Source organism: Ascaphus truei, chromosome 15, assembly GCF_040206685.1.
Source record: "Ascaphus truei isolate aAscTru1 chromosome 15, aAscTru1.hap1, whole genome shotgun sequence".
Classification (NCBI taxonomy): domain Eukaryota; kingdom Metazoa; phylum Chordata; class Amphibia; order Anura; family Ascaphidae; genus Ascaphus; species Ascaphus truei.
This window is the reverse complement of record NC_134497.1, coordinates 9,081,692-9,101,287: the sequence shown is the minus strand read 5'-3', so window position 1 is coordinate 9,101,287 and position 19,596 is coordinate 9,081,692. Positions and strand designations below refer to the sequence as shown.

Genomic DNA, 19,596 nt, shown 5'->3' with positions numbered 1-19,596 from the left:
ACCATATGTGTACCGTATGTATGAAGGTTGCATGACTTCATACATAAGATGCATGGTTCGCTGTTGATTATTTCTACGTATTGTCATGTCAAATACCTGATGCAATTTAAATGAAAACAGAATTGTCGGTTTTAAAAAAATGATCACTCGTTGGTAAATATAAATTTAGTGCAATATTATTTATAATGGCCACACTGTTACATAAAACATTACACAACAAGACCAAACATTCCAATATGACAGAAAATACATAGTCGGATACTAAAATGTAATAATAGTATCATAAGTATGGGTCATTTAGTTAAACCCTTTGGCCAAAGCGTTATAAGCCTGCAGCCACGTCACGGCATGACCAGTATGCAGCCACGTCATGGCATGTTCTTTTCTTGGGGTTGAGGAGGAGCGCTGGATCTCGTGATATGTAAAAGAATATAAATATATATAGTGCAGATGGTAATTCACTGCTTTAAAACGATGTAAAACATAAGAAATGAACTCACAAAAATCGTATAAAATCACTGCATGTCAGAGATCCTTCTCTCTCTGACTGGAGCCCTTTATGTTACTGGAGTATTTTCCATTATAAGATTGGGTGGTGGAGAGAACCGCCGATAGAAGCGTTTCGCAACAGCTTCGTCAGGAGTACCTGGTACTCCTGACGAAGCTGTTGCGAAACGCGTAGAGTTAGAGAGATTCTGCGCCTGGAAGGACTGGCAAACTACTGCTAAGATTACTCCCATTCTGGCTTCCCGCCCTCACCCGTGACGCGAAACCGGAAGTGACGCGACGGCATAGATTGGCATTGAACTACACTGTGAGGGGAAAGTGAAGCACCGAACAGCAGCCTGCTTCTATCGGCGGTTCTCTCCACCACCCAATCTTATAATGGAAAATACTCCAGTAACATAAAGGGCTCCAGTCAGAGAGAGAAGGATCTCTGACATGCAGTGATTTTATACGATTTTTGTGAGTTCATTTCTTATGTTTTACATCGTTTTAAAGCAGTGAATTACCATCTGCACTATATATATTTATATTCTTTTACATATCACGAGATCCAGCGCTCCTCCTCATCCCCAAGAAAAGAATACTTCACATCCTGGGATTAGGAACGATCCCATCAGAGGAAGTTGAGCTGCTGCTGTACACTGTTTTTATTTTTTATCTTTTACACTATATGGTGATAGGTTAATTGTGTGTACTTAAGGTGTGTCACTTATCACACTAATTATTATATTGTTTAGGAAGCGCCCAGTCCATCCACTTCCCCCACTCCCTCACCCACTGTTACCACGTCATGGCATGACCAGTATGCAGCCACGGCACAGCATGACCAGTATGCAGCCACGTCATGGCATGACCAGTATGCAGCCACGGCACAGCATGACCAGTATGCAGCCACGTCACGGCACGACCAGTATGCAGGTCCTAACGCTACCTGTGATTATTCTCATTTACCTCTGCAGTGGAGGGAGAAAGGTCTCAATAAACATGTCCTGTACTGGAACATAGCAGGTTTTCTAGTTAAAGTGGCCCCTCCTCCCTGGGTTTAAGCTCCCCCTCCCCACTTTGAAAGGTAGCAGGTTTTTCCATGTACCTGTGCAGGACCGGTCTATTGAGACATTTCTCCACGCAGAGGTAAATGAGAATACAGGTAGCATTAGGACCAGCATAGTGGTCATGCCATGACGTGGCTGCATACTGGTCATGCCATGACATGGCTGCAGACTTATAACACTTTGGCCAAAAGGTTTAACTAAATGACCCTTACGTATGACAATACATCTTTAGTATTTTCTGTCCCATTGGGTATTTTTGTCTCTTGTTGTGTACATTTGTCCACACCCAGTAGCACTACTTTTAACACAAACGTGTGTGTGTGACACATTAACCTACCCAATGAAACATCCACGCTCTGTCAAATACATTTTGAGTTCATACATAACTTAATTCTGTGCTAACAATATAGACCATTATTATGTGTTTTGCCAACTCGGTCAACCTTTTTTTTTTTCAGTGCACCAAGCACCTTCCACTTCTGTGCTGCAAAATGCAACCCATTTGTTGATGCTTAATGCACACATTTAAGTAAAAAATAAGCGGTTCACAGGCGTACCCACAAGCGCAATGAAATTAGCAATTTCTGTGTGTCAATTTTACACCAAAAAGTTCAGTTTTCCGGCGACTTTTCGCTTTGCGGCGGGCCCTTAGAGCGGAACTCGCCGCGGGCCCTCCTGTATATTCAATTAAGAACTCCCCCTAGCCTGCAGGTTAATTAGCCTAATCACTAAGGCACAAAAATGTTAACTGTGTAATATAATCGCATAGTGGCACTTATTGATAGTGGGGAAAAAAAGTGACTTTTTTTTTTATATTAAAGATTTTTCCTCACTCCGTTGTTGCGTGGATCATCTTGTCAGCGTGCTCCAGCCGAAAGCGAGTCGGTGTGGAGGTCGAGTTGTCAAGCGGTGCATCTGCTATGCTGGAAAGTTACGCGTTTCACGCAGACAACTGCGCTTTATCAAATAGTAACAGTAAAAAACACGCCTATCCTATATACCCATAGTGCCCCTGTTCCGTGACCAATGAATATCCACAAAACATTTTTTTAATGTTACTACTCTTTTTGATAAAGCGCAGTTGTCTGCGTGAAACGCGTAACTCTTTAATAAAGTGCAGTTGTCTGCGTGAAACGCGTAACTTTGATAAAGCGCAGTTGTCTGCGTGAAACGCATAACTCTTTGATAAAGCGCAGTTGTCTGCGTGAAACGCGTAACTCTTTGATAAAGCGCATTTGTCTGCGTGAAACGCGTAACTCTTTAATAAAGCGCAGTTGTCTGCGTGAAACGCGTAACTCTTTGATAAAGCGCAGTTGTCCGTGTGAAACGCGCATGAGGTTTTTTTTTTCTTCTTGCTTTTTTATGTGCTTTTTTAAATAGTGTTTTGTGCTACAAGTCTGCAGTCCGGCTCAATTTTTCCTGCATAGCAGATACATCGCCTCACAACTCTACCTTTTATATTTGCAGAACATACTCGTCCTATAACCAGGATCTTTTAGTTTTGGGGGAACCCTTGAAAATCATTGCAGTTTCAGTGCTCGGCAGCTCTTGCCTGAATAATGGATCCGCAAACGCACGGCAGGTGCTTTGCAGAAAGAATATGTGAGGATGCCACATTTAAAGCAGGAGGTTCTGTTGACCGTGACCTGCGAAAAACACATGGGGGGGTGTTCTTTCCAACTTTAACAAGTAAAAGAATTGGGCAAAGGCGACATTGAGGGGTTTTTTTTGTAAGACACTTGGTGAAAGCAGAGAGGGAGGGGTCTTGTGCTTGGGTTGGGGGAAAGGGTGTGAGGCCGATTTAGTAACAAAAAACAGATGTGCCTGGGACCCTCCTACTGAGAACGAAAGCTTGGAAGGCTCAGTCTGCTCCTTGCGTTTCAGATCACGGCATCACACTCACCAGCAAACATGCTGGCAAAATGCATAGCGCTGCAAGGGCTGTTCCTCCTGCTCTTCTCCCTGCGTCAGGCCGCTGCCTGTCCAAGCCACTGCGTGTGCTTTAGAACAACAGTCCGGTGCATGCACCTGATGCTGGATACCATCCCGGACATGCCGGTGCAGACTAGTATACTGTGAGTCAACCTTATGCTGGTACTTTTCTTCCTTCTGCGCTTTAATAATTTTTTTATAAAAAATATGTTACCAGGAAGTGATACATTGGGAGTTACCTCTCGTTTTCAATTATGTCCTGGGCACAGAGTTATAAAAAAACAAATACATGGTTACATTAAAAGAACAGGGTTATACGTCTCACGAGCTGCTTTAAAGGTTTAGATTAAAAATGTAAACTGTCATATAAAATAATGGCACGCATAATTTGGGGAGAAGGGAACAGACCCGTCCCTCGGTGTGTCTGCAGTAAATTGAAGCTGCATGTTAAATGATGTAGTTGCATCTTTCTCCAGCAGTGAATGGATATATGATCAGAACCGCTGATGATTTTGGTTTTTTTCCCTGTGATCGGGACCAGCATAATTTATTCCTCACTAGTTTGCTCCATACCAATGACCTATTACGATAATCTTCGAGAACCCATTAAAGTGCTTTATCATTTTGAAAGCATACGTGCAGCCACCCACGGTATGTAACAAGTGCACATTTCTGCTCCAAAGAACAGCCTCCAAATGAAGATGGTGTTTATAATTACTGATGGGTACTCTTAAAGTTTAAGATAAGATGCTGTTTGCTTTGGATCATAGTGTAAGGGGGTGAAACTTTGCTTTCAGGCCAACAGCTGCTACACTGTTATACTGCACCTTCCTCTCTCAAATGTAACACAAACTAGCAAATCTGTGTTGTTCTATGTCCTCCTGCCCAGGAATCCTGATTACATGGAAATGCTTGGGGAGTATTGCTTCTCACTTCATAGCTCGGGGCCAAACATGTTGAAGAATCCATGACGTATAGTGGCTGGAAATGTTAATTATTTTAACTTTTTGTAGACACTAGGCCAACCAGATGTGATCTTATCTTTTGTAACACTCCAACGTCGAACTTATCGTGAGGTTGCTGTAACTTGTTTTGCTTAAAGCTGCAGTCCAAGCAATATCCTACGTGTGTGTTTTTTTAATCAGTCTGTACTATGAGATAATACTCGTTGCATTTAAAAAAAAAAAAAAACTACTCTGAATGACATTTTTAATGTATTATAATGTAACAAGAATTTTTGTTTCTATAGCAACCATTTACAAAGTCGCATCCTCTTCTGAAACAGGCACCTCTCTAGCAGTGCACCAATTGTACCTAGTGACGGGCTGGTCACATGATCTTCCCCCCCAGAACTTTGCATCTTTGGTCCTCCTCTGCTGCACTGACATCCATTTAGTAAACCCCCAAGCCGAATCTTCGCCGATCGATCGGCAACTTAGCTAATTACTTATCAATGTGTCGATTTGTATTGATGCACATATTAATGGGGGGGGGGGGGATTAAATAAATAAAATAAAAAACGTCAGCTTGGACTGCAGCCTTAAAGGGGAATAGTTTCATTTTCCTATAGCTCCAAAACTGCATATCCAACTGTAGTACGGCGCGGCCGATTCTGGCAAATAAAGGGTTTGTATCAATCTACACGTTGTCATGCAGATGTATTGATGCCTCACAAATATCTAAACATGTATTTGCAAATTCCCAAGGATTAAGCATTTTCTTTCAGCAGAGGTTAGCAAGAGTGCCATTGCATCGGCTGCAAAAGTGTCTTCACGAGGGCAGCTATGAAGAATTTGCAGGCACAGGCTCCCTGCAGCACGTTGCATCAATCCACAGCTCACACTCCCTGAACTGAACATACGCCTAAAGGATTGGCTCCCCCCAAAAATCACAGATAAGACTGGCAGCATGGGGCACTGGGCTGGGGCGGTCAATATTGACTGGTGAGCCACATGCACTGATGCTTATAAAAAAAAATGAGAAGGTTTGGTAACGATCCTCAAAATGAGGGTAAAATCCTTCATTTGATCATTACGCTGAATTTTCAATGCTTTCACTTTCCCTCAAAATCCTATTAATTGGATGCACCCCTGGAATTCAGGTCATGTGTGTGCGCTTGCCTCATGCATTCACAAGATTCAGAAAGTCCTTATTTTCCCCTATAATTGCGTGCAGAATTCAAGTGTGGCCTAGCCAGAGAAAACGACTCCAACATAATTGGGTTCTCTTAATTGCTGTCCTGCTGCGAATGAGCACCGTCAGGCAGCAGGGTGGGTAACCTGTGTGATTTGAGATAGCAGGAGGCCCGAGCATGTATGATGTTAAGCTCCACCTTCAGGAGTTCATGCAAGATAAGATGTGAAGAGGTCCCAACCAATGTCACGTGGCTGGTGCCTCTCCTGCTCTCCACGATTAATATTTTGATTCTGAATTTGAATTCTTGAATCCAATGACTGTAGCAGCTGAAAAAGGCTCTTGGTGAAAGCATGAACCTTGCATTCGGTTTAAGATGGCGGTCTCTGTGAAGTTGTCCATTTCTCGATACCATCCGATTAGCAGCACAGCTGCCGCTGCTGTGTATTTATGCATTGAAGGCGGAGAAAGAAGTAAATAAAAGCAGTGAGGTCACCGGGGAATCGGCCTTTTGGATTTATTAAGAAATTCTGAAAAAAAGGTAAAATCTGTAAATGTAATTCATAAAAAAAGGTAAGTTAGGGAAATGTTATGTAAGTGAGCTTTAGGGTAGTGTTTTCTAAGGGAGAATGTATTTTTAAATCTGCATGTTGTTACGGACCTAAAGAAACGAATTTCTCGCTATATACTTTTGCTCCCCATTTGCGTTCTGTTCGGCGCTGCTTCTGTCCTCCCCCATCTCAAACATTTCTCGCTGCCCCACACCTCTGAAATGCCCTTCCCCTCCATATCCGACAAGCACCTTCTCTCCACCTCCAAGGCCCGTCAAAACCATTCAGTAGCTCTAATCATCCCTTGCATACACATGAACCCCAACACCTTTCTCCTGTGTCTGCAAGTACACACCTACATATCACTTTGATAAAGCGCTGTTGTGCGAAACGCGTCAGAGTGGTGCTTACCTGCCGTATACCATGTGTGTATTGACCTAATAAATTATTTTATTTTTGACCTCGTAGCCCCCACCTTTTTGTTGTATTTTTGCTACTTGCTGTGCTCCGTTGCCTACACTCCTGGAATCACTTAGAGTGTAAGCTCTTCTTCAGGGACGGGACTTTCCCAGTGTTTACTTGTATCTTGAAGTGTGCATTCCCATTATGGCTTATATTAGTTTGTTGCTTCTATTACAGCTGTGAAGCGCTTTCTACAGGTGAGGTGCTATACAAATAAATATATATATATATTACACACACAGCTCTCCCTCTCTCTCTGTGGAGCTGTGTGGCACCTTTCCTCCTACAGTGAAGAGCTCAGTATATTTTGGGCCAATCCCGCCATCCTCCCATGGATTGGGAATTTAAGACAAACATTGCAAGCTTCTAAATATTTTTTTTGGCCAGCCTGCTCTCAACGCTGACATTTAGCAGGCATTCTTTCAGTTTATCTGGCATGTTCTTGCAAAGTGTTGCTGGATATTAGCTTAGGATCACTACGTTAGCAGTGAAATATTTCTACACAACTCTATTGTGTGTTTGTGTCTATATATATATATATATATATATATATATATATATATATATATATATATATATATATATACTAGCTGAGAGACCCGGCGTTGCCCGGGATGTAAATGCGTAATAGGTAGTATTATTTATAAATCGTGGAACAATAGGTGACTGTTTGTTGTAAAGGTTGGATAATAATATTGAAAAGAAAGATGGAAGAAAATGTAATACGATGTTGTATAAAAATGGTTTATTGTAACCACACCACAGTACAATGTATATTTTGGTGCCATAAGTGATGTAAAAATGTGAGGCGTGTGTCCTGCTAGGGTGTGAGGCGGCGGGTGGCGCGTGGGTTGTGAGTGCTGTGTGTGAGTGTGGGTCCTGCTACGGTGTGAGGCGGCGGGTGGCGCGTGGGTTGTGAGTGCTGTCTGTGAGTGGGGGTCCTGCTAGGGTGTGAGGCGGCGGGTGGCGCGTGGGTTGTGAGTGCTGCGTGTGAGTGGGGGTCCTGCTAGGGTGTGAGGCGGTGGGTCAGTGATGTCGGTGCGTAGGGGTGGGAGGCAGCAGGTGTGTGTGGCGGCAGGTATGTGTCGAGTGTGGCGGGTGTCTGTTGAGTGCGTGCAGCGGCTGTGAGGCGGTGGGTGAAAGGCATAGGCGGCCGGAGTAAGGGCGGGTGAAAGGCAAGGCGGGGGTGGGGAGGCGGTAAGGCGGTCAGGAAGGCGAAGGGCGGCGGGAAGGGGAGGAGGGGGTGGTGGAGGGGGGCAAGGGGTGGAGGAGGGGGGCAAGGGGTGGAGGAGGGGGGCAAGGGGTGGAGGAGGGGGGCAAGGGGTGGAGGAGGGGGGCAAGGGGTGGAGGAGGGGGGCAAGGGGTGGAGGAGGGGGGCAAGGGGTGGAGGAGGGGGGCAAGGGGTGGAGGAGGGGGGCAAGGGGTGGAGGAGGGGGGCAAGGGGTGGAGGAGGGGGGCAAGGGGTGGAGGAGGGGGGCAAGGGGTGGAGGAGGGGGGCAAGGGGTGGAGGAGGGGGGCAAGGGGTGGAGGAGGGGGGCAAGGGGTGGAGGAGGGGGGCAAGGGGTGGAGGAGGGGGGCAAGGGTTGGAGGAGGGGGGCAAGGGTTAGAGGAGGGGGGGGAAGGGTTAGAGGAGGGGGGGAAGGGTTAGAGGAGGGGGGGAAGGGGTGGAAGGTGGGAGGGGGTGGGAGGGGGAAAGGGGAGCGGAGGGGGGGGGGGGGAAAGGAGAGCGGAGGGGGGGGGGAAAGGGGAGCGGAGGGGGGGGGGAAAGGGGAGCGGAGGGGGGGTGGTGGAAAGGGGAGCGGAGGGGGGGGGGAAAGGGGAGCGGAGGGGGGGGGGAAAGGGGAGCGGAGGGGGGGGGGAAAGGGGAGCGGAGGGGGGGGGGGTGGAAAGGGGAGCGGAGGGGGGGGAAAGGGGAGCGGAGGGGGGGGGGGTGGAAAGGGGAGCGGAGGGGGGGGAAAGGGGAGCGGAGGGGGGGGGTGGAAAGGGGAGCGGAGGGGGGGGGTGGAAAGGGGAGCGGAGGGGGGGGAAGGGGAGCGGAGGGGGGGGAAGGGGAGCGGAGGGGGGGGAAGGGGAGCGGAGGGGGGGGAAGGGGAGCGGAGGGGGGGGAAGGGGAGCGGAGGGGGGGGAAGGGGAGCGGAGGGGGGGGAAGGGGAGCGGAGGGGGGGAAGGGGAGCGGAGGGGGGGAAGGGGAGCGGAGGGGGGAAGGGGAGCGGAGGGGGGGAAGGGGAGCGGAGGGGGGGAAGGGGAGCGGAGGGGGGGGAAGGGGAGGGGGGGGGAAGGGGAGCGGGGGAAGGGGAGCGGAGGGGGGGGAAGGGGAGCGGGGGAAGGGGAGCGGAGGGGGGGGAAGGGGAGGGGGGGGGAAGGGGAGCGGAGGGGGGGGAAGGGGAGGGGGGGGGAAGGGGAGCGGAGGGGGGGGAAGGGGAGGGGGGGAAGGGGAGCGGAGGGGGGGGAAGGGGAGCGGAGGGGGGGGAAGGGGAGCGGAGGGGGGGGAAGGGGAGCGGAGGGGGGGGAAGGGGAGCGGAGGGGGGGGGAAGGGGAGCGGAGGGGGGGGAAGGGGAGCGGAGGGGGGGGAAAGGGGGGGGGGAAGGGGAGCGGAGGGGGGGAAGGGGAGCGTTGGGAAGGGGGGGGGGAGGCGGGGGGGAGGCGGTGGGAAGGGGGGGGAGGCGGTGGGAAGGTGGAGGGGAGGCGGTGGGAAGGGGGGGGGAGGCGGTGGGAAGGGGGGGAGGCGGTGGGAAGGGGTGGGGGAGGCGGGGAGGTGAAGGGGGGGTAGAGGGGAGGTGAAGGGGGGGGTAGAGGGGAGGTGAAGGGGGGGGTAGAGGGGAGGTGAAGGGGGGGTGGAAGGGAGGTGAAGAGGGGGGGAGGGGAGGTGAAGGGGGGGGTGGAGGGGAGGTGAAGGGGGGGGTGGAGGGGAGGTGAAGGGGGGGTGGAGGTGAGGGGGGGGGTGGAGGGCAGGCGAAGGGGGGGGTGAAGGGAGGTGAAGGGGGGGGGGTGGAAGGGAGGTGAAGGGGGGGGGGGTGGAAGGGAGGTGAAGAGGGGGGGAGGGGAGGTGAAGGGGGGGGGGTGGAAGGGAGGTGAAGAGGGGGGGAGGGGAGGTGAAGGGGGGGGTGGAGGGGGGGGAAGGGGGGGGGGGAAGGGGAGCGGAGGGGGGGGGAAGGGGAGCGGAGGGGGGGGGGAAGGGGAGCGGAGGGGGGGGAAGGGGAGCGGAGGGGGGGAAGGGGAGCGGTGGGAAGGGGGGGGAGGCGGTGGGAAGGGGGGGGGGAGGCGGTGGGAAGAGGGGGGGGAGGCGGTGGGAAGGGGGGGGGAGGCGGTGGGAAGGGGGGGGGAGGCGGTGGGAAGGGGAGGGGAGGCGGTGGGAAGGGGGGGGGGAGGCGGTGGGAAGGGGGGGGGGAGGCGGTGGGAAGGGGGGGAGGCGGTGGGAAGGGGTGGGGGAGGCGGGGAGGTGAAGGGGGGGTAGAGGGGAAGTGAAGGGGGGGGTAGAGGGGAGGTGAAGGGGGATTAGAGGGGAGGTGAAGGGGGGGTGGAAGGGAGGTGAAGAGGGGGGGAGGGGAGGTGAAGGGGGGGGTGGAGGGGAGGTGAAGTGGGGGTGGAGGTGAGGGGGGGGTGGAGGGCAGGCGAAGGGGGGGGTGAAGGGAGGTGAAGGGGGGGGGGTGGAAGGGAGGTGAAGGGGGGGGGGGGGTGGAAGGGAGGTGAAGAGGGGGGGAGGGGAGGTGAAGGGGGGGGGGTGGAGGGGAGGGTGGAGGTGAAGGGGGGGAGGTGAATGGGGAGGTGAAGAGGGGGGGGGTGGCGGGCAGGTGAAGGGGGGGGTGAAGGGGGGTGGAAGGGAGAAGTGGAGTGAGGGGAGGTGAAAGGGGGTGAGGGGAGGTGAACGGGGGTGAGGGGTAGGTGAACGGGGGTGAGGGGTGGGTGAGGGGAGGTGAACGGGGGTGAGGGGTAGGTGAACGGGGGTGAGGGGTGGGTGAGGGGAGGTGAAGGCCGCTCACTCACCCGTCCGGCAGGTCCCACGTGGATCTGAGGCGGGAGGCAGCGTGTTGTGGCCGCTCCCCCGCTGTTTCCCGGGCGCTCGCTCGCTCCCCCGCTGACTGTAGCGGCGCCGGGGGGGGGGGGTATCGGGGAGACACTGACACTGGAGGGGAGGTGAAGGGGGGTATGGAGGGGAGGTGAAGGGGGGTATGGAGGGGGGTATGGAGGGGAGGTGAAGGGGGGGTGGAGGAAGGTGGAAAGGAGGTGAAGGCCGCTCCCTCACCCATCCGGCAGGTCCCACGTGGATCTGAGGCGGGAGGCAGCGTGTTGTGGCCGCTCCCCCGCTGTGTCCGGGCGCCGCCATCTTGGGTACTCGGCGCCGCGAGGCAGCCTGCCTGGCCACTGGCTGTTCCCCCGCCGGGGAGGGGGTGAGTTGTAGCGCCGGGGAGGGGGGGCATGTATATGTGTGGGGGGTGGGAGATATAGAGGGGGGGTCTCGCACGGCCGCTGACACTGGGTGGGGGGGGCGCTGAAGGGGTAATAAGAGTGTGTGTGTGTCCCGCTGACTGTAGCGGCTCCGGGGGAGGGGGGGGGCGGGGTAAAAGCGCGGAAGACACGGGGAGAGAAGGAGGTGCGCACGGGTGCTGCTAATCACACTGTGAGCCCCGCTAATGTAGGTAACACCCCCCCTACACACGTGTGTGTGTGTGTGTGTGTGTGTGTGTGTGTGTGTGTGTGTGTGTGTGTGTGTGTGTTTTTTTGGACCTTTGGCCCGTCACTCCGCCTCAGGCCAATGAGAGGTGTGCGGGGGCGGGCAGGCCAAGGGACCAATGAGATTGCCGCTAGGGACGCAGATATACAGTGCTTTCACAAATATATAGTAGATATATATATACTAGCTGAGAGACCCGGCTTTGCCCGGGATGTAATGTTCCCGCTCCTCTCTCCTCCCCCCTCTCTCTGTTTGTCCCCATTCACATCAATCCAGTCCCCCCTCCCTCCTTTGCAGCTCTGTTTGTCCCCCTTTACAGCTTCATGCAGTGTGAGTGCGTCAGTCATTGTGTGTGCGTCAGTCAGTGTGTGTGCGCGCGCTTGTCAGTGAGTCTGACGCAGAAACACAAACACACACGCCACCCGGTGCTCCCGGCTCGGCCGCGGTGGCGTGTGAGGGAGGGGTTATCTCCTTGCGCCACCCGGTGCTCCCGGCCGCGGGGGGGGGTTGTGTGTGGTGGGGGGAGGTTACCTCCTTGTGCCCCCGGTGCTCCCGGCTCGGCCGCGGAGGGGGTTAACTGCTTGCTGGCGCTCCCGGCGGTAATACGGGGCCCCGATGAGAAGAGCTGAGTGGGCAGGCGGCGGCGTGTGAGAGGCGGCGGGAGTTTTGCTGACGGTGTGTCGAGAGGTGAGGTGGTGGAGGCTTGGCGCCGGGGAGGCTGAGGTTTGCGGTAGGGGGGGGTGGGGGGTTTGCGGTGAGGGGGGGTTTGCGGTGAGGGGGGCAGGGAGTTTGCGGTGAGGGGGGCGGGGGGTTTGCGGTGAGGGGGGGCGGGGGGTTTGTGGTGAGGGAGGCGGGGGGTTTGCGGTGAGGGGTGGCGGGGGTTTGCGGTGAGGGGGGGCGGGGGGTTTGCGGTGAGGGGGGCACACACACACACAAACACACACACACGACGGGAGTGAGAGGTGGTGGAGAGTGGGACTGGCGCAGATCCGAGGAGAGTGAGTGACTGTGTGTGTGAGTGAGTGTGTGTGAGTGTCTCTCCTTTGGCCCGTCACTCCGCCTCAGGCCAATGAGAGGTGTGCAGGGGCGGGCGGGTCAAGGGAGCAATCTCATTGGCCTGGCCCAAGGTCCAATGTGATTGCCGCTAGGGACACAGGGAGGGACACAGGGAGACACATACAGACATAGCCACATGTGACGGTTTCAGAAATATATAGTAAAATATATTGCAGAATAAATGAGTTCTTTATTATATATATATAATATATATATATATATATATATATATATATATATATATATAAGCAGAAAAAGAGAGAGAGCGCACGCCCCATAGCATAACACTGTATGTTTATTTAAAATAAGGGAAGGAACGGGGGGGGGGGAAATCAAACTCACAAGATATAAAAATATAAAAGGCAGTTTGTGAATAATATCACCACCATCCGGTTCTGCTGGGCAAAGTCACTTCCCGACCGCTGATCAGGATAGCCGCCAACCGGATACCAGGGACGCCGTTACACCGTTTATTTGCTGCCCAAATTCAGCTCTCCACTTCCGAAATGGCCGCTGTGTTCTTCCCGCGCTGTGTTTGGCCTCAGGCGCGTGCGCAGTGTCTTCGTGACGTAATCGCGCTCTCAGTTTCCCTGACGCGTTTCGTCACCAGTCGGCGACTTTCTCAAAGGGCTGATGATTCATGGGTAAAAGTCCTGCCCTTTTATACAGCCAGTCCATTACTTCAATAATCATTAACCAGGTGATTATTATTAACCCACAATAAGCTTCTAAGGTGCCGCTCATAACTTTAAAATGCACAAGATGACTGACTGCTAAAAGAGCAGATTCCAAACAATATTATATGGAAATAGACACTTAATGTTAAGGGATCTATAAAACTTATTTGTTATAAAAAACACATTTAAAGTATATAATTAAAAACTAAATAACACTCTAATAAAATAATAGTTCAAAAATAGACACAATGTATATATTAGGATAAAGGGACTGTCAGACAAAATTCATCTGGCACATATAGCCCATATTAATCTATCAATTATTAATTAAATAACATATTAAAAAAACGATTAATCCCTATAATTGACACATAGGAGCAAAAGTGACACTAATAGAGTACTATACTAAATGAACATAATAATTAATAAATTACAAGACAGAAAGTCCAAGGGATATATTGGGAGAGAGAAAGAGTTGCAATGATGGATATGATAGGAGGACTATAGCTATGAGTGTAAATGTATATATATATACCACATATGAACAATATGATTCAAAATGAAATGTTTATCTACACATGTGTACAGAAAGTGATCCCTATTTATTACAGTGTATGTATATAATTAATAAAAAAAAAAAAAAAAATAATAATAAAAAGAAAAAGAAAAAGGTGTATCTAATGTGAAAATTAAAAATAAAAATGAATATGAACACAAAAATAAGGATGAGTGAAAAGTTTTTTCCCATCAATAACAGTGTACTGGTGATTATCATATATGGCCAAAATGATGGGATCGGAAGGGAAGGTGGGGAGGGAGGGAAATGGAGGGGAAAGGGAAAGGATTGGGAAAGGGAGAGGGGGAAAGGAATGGGAGTGGGAGGGATCCTTATAGGAAGGAAAAGATTGTATGGGAAGGGTGGGTGGGAATGATCAATGATTGGATGTGTGAGTGGAGAAAAAAGAGGACCGAGGAGAGAGCTGATGTATATACTCACATATTCAGAGCGACGAGAGTCCAAGAGGAAAGGAGATCAGACTAGAGTGTTCTTTCATATATATATATATATATATATATATATATATATATATATATATATATATATTTGCTTTGAGATACTGCATCATTCAGGTGCATCAAATGTAATAAGCTTGTTTGTCAGGTTTCTAACATCTGCCGCAGATTGTTAACCAGGAAGGTTTACGCCCCTCATCTGTCACCCCTTTTTAGGATAGGGAATGCTGGAGAGACCATTTGGTACCGCCTCTTATAATACGGTTGGAACTCCTCCGGTTTGCACTCGCTAAGTCATAAGCTGGCACACCGCGAACATTGGATAAATGTAACAGGCTATTGCACAGGGAAATAAGATGAGAATAGCACCCTTTAATGAAGCGTTTCTGCAAAATTACCCCTGCAGTATATTTATTTCTCAGCTGTAGGTTTGCTTCAGTGCAAAGTAATTCATTGTAGATATTGGGAATGTCTGAGCACTTGTACAACATATTTAATCAGCAGGAACTTTCCTAGAACTTCTCGGAACTACACTCCTAGAACTACACTCGTTTTTGGAAGTATTTGCCATTTCAGAAGAATGACATTTGTATGAGGATGCCCACACCTTCCTGGGCTCTCCTGGATTTTGTACAGTTTACCCAACTGAGACATCCCTCACTAAAAGTAGCAAATGATCTCCATGAAGGAAAACCAAAGGTCGCTTTTCCCTGCTTATCCTACACGATATGGTTGACCATTCTCTTCTCATTCAGATTCCGCACTTCCCTGGGATCAGAAACAAAACTTGTTCTCCTCATACCGCCCCCAACTTTCCTTTTGCTAACATGTCTTCGTCTCCTGTTGCTCTGCCTGTTGCTGTACCTCAGGGCTCTGTTCTGGGGTGTCTACTTTTTTCTCAACACATCACTTGGTGAATTCAGCAACTCCTTTTGGCTTCAGGTATCACCTCTATGCAGATGATATGCATATATGTCACTCCATCCCTACCCTCACACCTCCAATCCAGTCTCAAGTCTCCAATTGCCAAATCTTTCTGGATAGGGCTCCCCCACCATAACTTAATACGTCTAAAATGGAACTCCTCATATTTCCTCTTAGACCTCACCAAATATCCCCTTTTCCATCACAGTGAACGGAACCAGCATCCATTCTGTTACCAATACATGTTGCCTTTGTTGACTCGTCTTCTCCATTCACGTTCTTGCTAAAACCTCTCACTTCCATAACATTTCCATGACCCGCCCTTTCCTTTGTCACTCTACTTCTAAAATGGTTAATGTGTGCCCTTATCCTCTCCTGTCTGGATTATTGTAGCTTCTAAGAGGCCTCCCTCCCTCGCAGCTTTTTCCTTTTGCAATCTATCCAAAACGTCTGCATCTACAATCATTTCACTTTCTTCAAGAACAGTCCCTGCTCATCTCTTCCTCCTTGAACCGCTCTCGTGATTTTCAGTCTAGTTCCGGACCACCTACAAAGTTCTCCTTCTTACCTTCATGGCTCTCTGCTGGTTTGCTCCTTTCTACATATCAGCTTTGATCTCTATATATGTCTCTGCTCGGCTCGTGAGCTCTACCCATAATTGCCTCTTTTCCACCCCTTTCACCTCCACTGCTCTCGCGCCTTAAACCTTTTCCCTCACACCCTGTATATGAAAAGCATCTTCTCCCCACCTTTACGTCATACCTAAAAACACACCTGAATGAAGCAATCCAATAGCCTAAACACATGGCTACAGTTCCACACCCACAGTCGCTCCTACCAACCACCAAGGCCAGACACCTCCATCTGCTGCACTTATGCCCTCACCTTCTGACTCTGTAAGGCTCCTAACATACCGCTTAGATTGTAAGCTCTCCGGAGCAGGGATTTCCTTTCCTGAATTTGTTTGCTGTACTGTACTTCTTGTATTATAATTCCCTGTAATTTATTCTCTTTTGTATAGTGTTGTGTAGATGGGTGGTGCTATTTAAATATACATACATACATATATACATTTCCATGTTGAGTCCTTGGATGGAAAAGACCATTTACATAAAAAGTAATGTCATTTATCAAAAATAAAAGTATGCAGTACTGTCAAGGGAAGTTCCTTTTTACTGCTGTGTAGAAGTGTCTAGAGAAAATCTGTGAAATAATTTCACGAACCACAAAAACTCATGTTGTTTGAAAATGAACACAATGTTGCCAATTTCACCCATTTGCACCAGAACGACACCCATTTAACCACTTCTGCCAAAATGTATTTAAAATGGCAATATATAGGATCAGGTGTCCTTGCACACTGACTGGTGATGCTTGCCGAAGTTTGACCATTTTTGCTGAATTTGTTTGCGGAAAAAAGGGGCACGTTTTGCCTGGTTGGTAAACTTTGGTGAAATGTTCTCCTTACTCTACAGCTGTGGCACAAGATATTGTTTGACACAGGAGAGAGGCTGAATACATTGATTTCAATAAAAAGGGTCTCCCATAAGCCCATGAAGGAAGGTGCTGGTTTGTAACAGGGTTGTGTCTTTCTTGCTACAGGGATCTGCGCTTCAATCGCATCCAAGAGCTAAACTCTGACGTCCTCCACAGGCTGAAGAACCTCAACACATTGTAAGACCAAGAAATAGATCCTCCACTCGCACTTCTGTTGTATCGACATTATTTGGCAATATTCTGATGGTACAGTCCGTCCTCGATGCAGGGATACCCTTAAAACTGTCACAAACAAACACAGAATCAAAGGGAAAAAGAAGAGGTTTAAACTCTCACTTTAATGAAAAAGGCCTAGTCCAGCAGTGGCCAACTCCAGTCCTCGAGTGCCACCAATAGGTCAGGTTTTCAGACTATCGCTGCTTCAGCACAGGTGACTCAATCAGTGGTTCAATCATTGACTGAGTCACTGACTGAGCCACCTGTGCTGAAGCAGGGATATCCCTTGATGACTGGAGTTGCTCACGCCTGGTCTAGTCCGATCGTGTATTAATAACACGGGAGCAGGTGCACAATGTTTTAGGGCAAGGGGACCGCGCGAGGCCTCTGCAACTCAACTTACCAAGACTCAGCCGGCTTCAGGACGGGTCGTCACGGCAACGCGGCATCAAATGACGCCGCGGTGTAATTTGCCGCTTGTCGCCACGATAATGCCACGGATCACGTCACGTCACATGACCCCGCGGCGTCATTTGACGCTGCACTAAGGTAAGGGGGGGAGAGCAGGCGGGGGCGCAGCAACAAAAAATAAGCCCCTTCCGCAAGTGGACAGTACCATTCTCTCATAACCCCATCCCCTACTTCCCCTACTCAGTACATTTACATGGATATGAACAATGCTCATAAAAACAGGATGCTTTCTGTATCTGATGGGACGCGAAGCGCGTCTGTCACTGTTACCCTGTACCACAGACACCAACGATCATCTGTGCTCCTTATCTTTTAGTAACAGGATGCTTGTATATATAATATATAATATTCGTACACAGAAACATTACTAACGGGAAATTATACAACTAGGAAAGCACCAGATTGCACATAAACATAAGAAGAAAGGAATAATTAACTCAAAGAGCTTCCATTATAAATGGGATGAGAGAGACGCTGCAATACATGCAGGTGCATTAAGGTGATTCATTTCCGGCGACTGGGAATCAATCTCAGAAGCCGGGATGTGCAGAGGGGCAGAGTAAGCCTGGGTGGATTTATTTCCATTGCCTGTCTACTGGAGATGTCTGAAGGTGACCTTGGCAGGCAGTGACTGTGACCTTGTAATGTGGCCTCACCCCTTTCTCTGTGCTTTGCAGGCTGCTGAACAATAACCACATCAGGCGCATCTCACCCGGGTCATTTAAAGGGCTGGGAAATCTCAAACACCTGTGAGTTTCCCTGTCTCTATCATCCTGCGGCACATCAGGGACACATACCTGTCACCCCTGCTAATACACAGACATCAGGGACACATATCTCTCACCTACTCCTAATACACAGACATCAAGGAGACATACTTCTCACCCCCTCCTAATACACAGGCATCAGGGACACGTACCTGTCACCCCTTCCTAATACACAGACATCAGGGACACATACCTCTCACCTACTCCTAATACACAGACATCAAGGAGACATACTTCTCACCCCCTCCTAATACACAGGCATCAGGGACACGTACCTCTCACCCCCTCCTAATACACAGACATCAGGGACACATACCTGTCACCTACTCCTAATACACAGACATCAAGGAGACATACTTCTCACCCACTCCTAATACACAGACATAAGGGACACATACCTCTCACCTACTCCTAATACACAGACATCAGGGACACATACTTCTCACCCACTCCTAATACACAGACATAAGGGACACGTACCTGTCACCCCCTCCTAATACACAGACATCAGGGACACGTACCTCTCACCCCCTCCTAATACACAGATATCAGGAACATGTACCTCTCACCCCCTCCTAATACACAGACATCAGAGACACGTACCTGTCACCCCCTCATAATACACAGACATCAGGGACACATACCTCTCACCTACTCCTAATACACAGACATCAGGGACACGTACCTCACCCCCTCCTAATACACAGACATCAAGGAGACATACTTCTCACCCCCTCCTAATACACAGACATCAAGGACACATTCCTCTTACCCACTCCTAATACACAGACATCAGGGACACGTACCTGTCACCTACTCTTAATACACAGACATCAAGGAGACACGCTTTTCACCCCCTCCTAATACACAGCCATCAAGGACACATTTCTCTTACCCACTCCTAATACACAGACATCAGGGACACGTACCTCTGACCCCATCCTAATACACAGACATCAAGTACACATACCTCTTACCCACTCCTAATACACAGACATCAGGGACACGTACCTCTCACCCCCTCCTAATACACAGACATCAGGGACACATACCTCTCACCTACTCCTAATACACAGACATCAAGGAGACATACTTCTCACCCACTCCTAATACACAGGCATCACGGACACGTACCTCTCACCCCCACCTAATACACAGACATCAGGGACACGTACCTGTCACCCCCTCCTAATACAGAAACATCAGGAACATGTACCTCTCACCCCCTCCTAATACACAGACATCAGAGATACGTACGTACCTGTCACCCCCTCATAATACACAGACATCAGGGACACATACCTCTCACCTACTCCTAATACACAGACATCAGGGACACGTACCTCACCCCCTCCTAATACACAGACATCAAGGAGACATACTTCTCACCCCCTCCTAATACACAGACATCAAGGACACATTCCTCTTACCCACTCCTAATACACAGACATCAGGGACACGTACCTGTCACCTACTCTTAATACACAGACATCAAGGAGACACGCTTCTCACCCCCTCCTAATACACAGCCATCAAGGACACATTTCTCTTACCCACTCCTAATACACAGACATCAGGGACACGTACCTCTGACCCCATCCTAATACACAGACATCAAGGACACATACCTCTTACCCACTCCTAATACACAGACATCAGGGACAC

At 49.8% G+C, this 19,596-nt stretch overlaps 1 protein-coding gene across 2 annotated transcripts in view; it reads left to right on the top strand.

Moving 5' to 3' along the window:
* Positions 1 to 2,802: 2,802 nt before the first annotated feature.
* LOC142466491 (peroxidasin homolog) overlaps positions 2,803 to 19,596 on the top strand; it is a 34,854-nt gene continuing 18,060 nt past the window's right edge. For both annotated transcript variants that reach the window (XM_075571514.1, XM_075571513.1), the window contains exons 1-3: positions 2,803 to 3,634; positions 16,583 to 16,654; positions 17,842 to 17,913. In XM_075571514.1, coding sequence (XP_075427629.1) covers positions 3,471 to 3,634; positions 16,583 to 16,654; positions 17,842 to 17,913 — 308 coding nt within the window. In that variant the 5' untranslated portion in view covers positions 2,803 to 3,470. The remainder of the gene's footprint in view (positions 3,635 to 16,582; positions 16,655 to 17,841; positions 17,914 to 19,596) is intronic.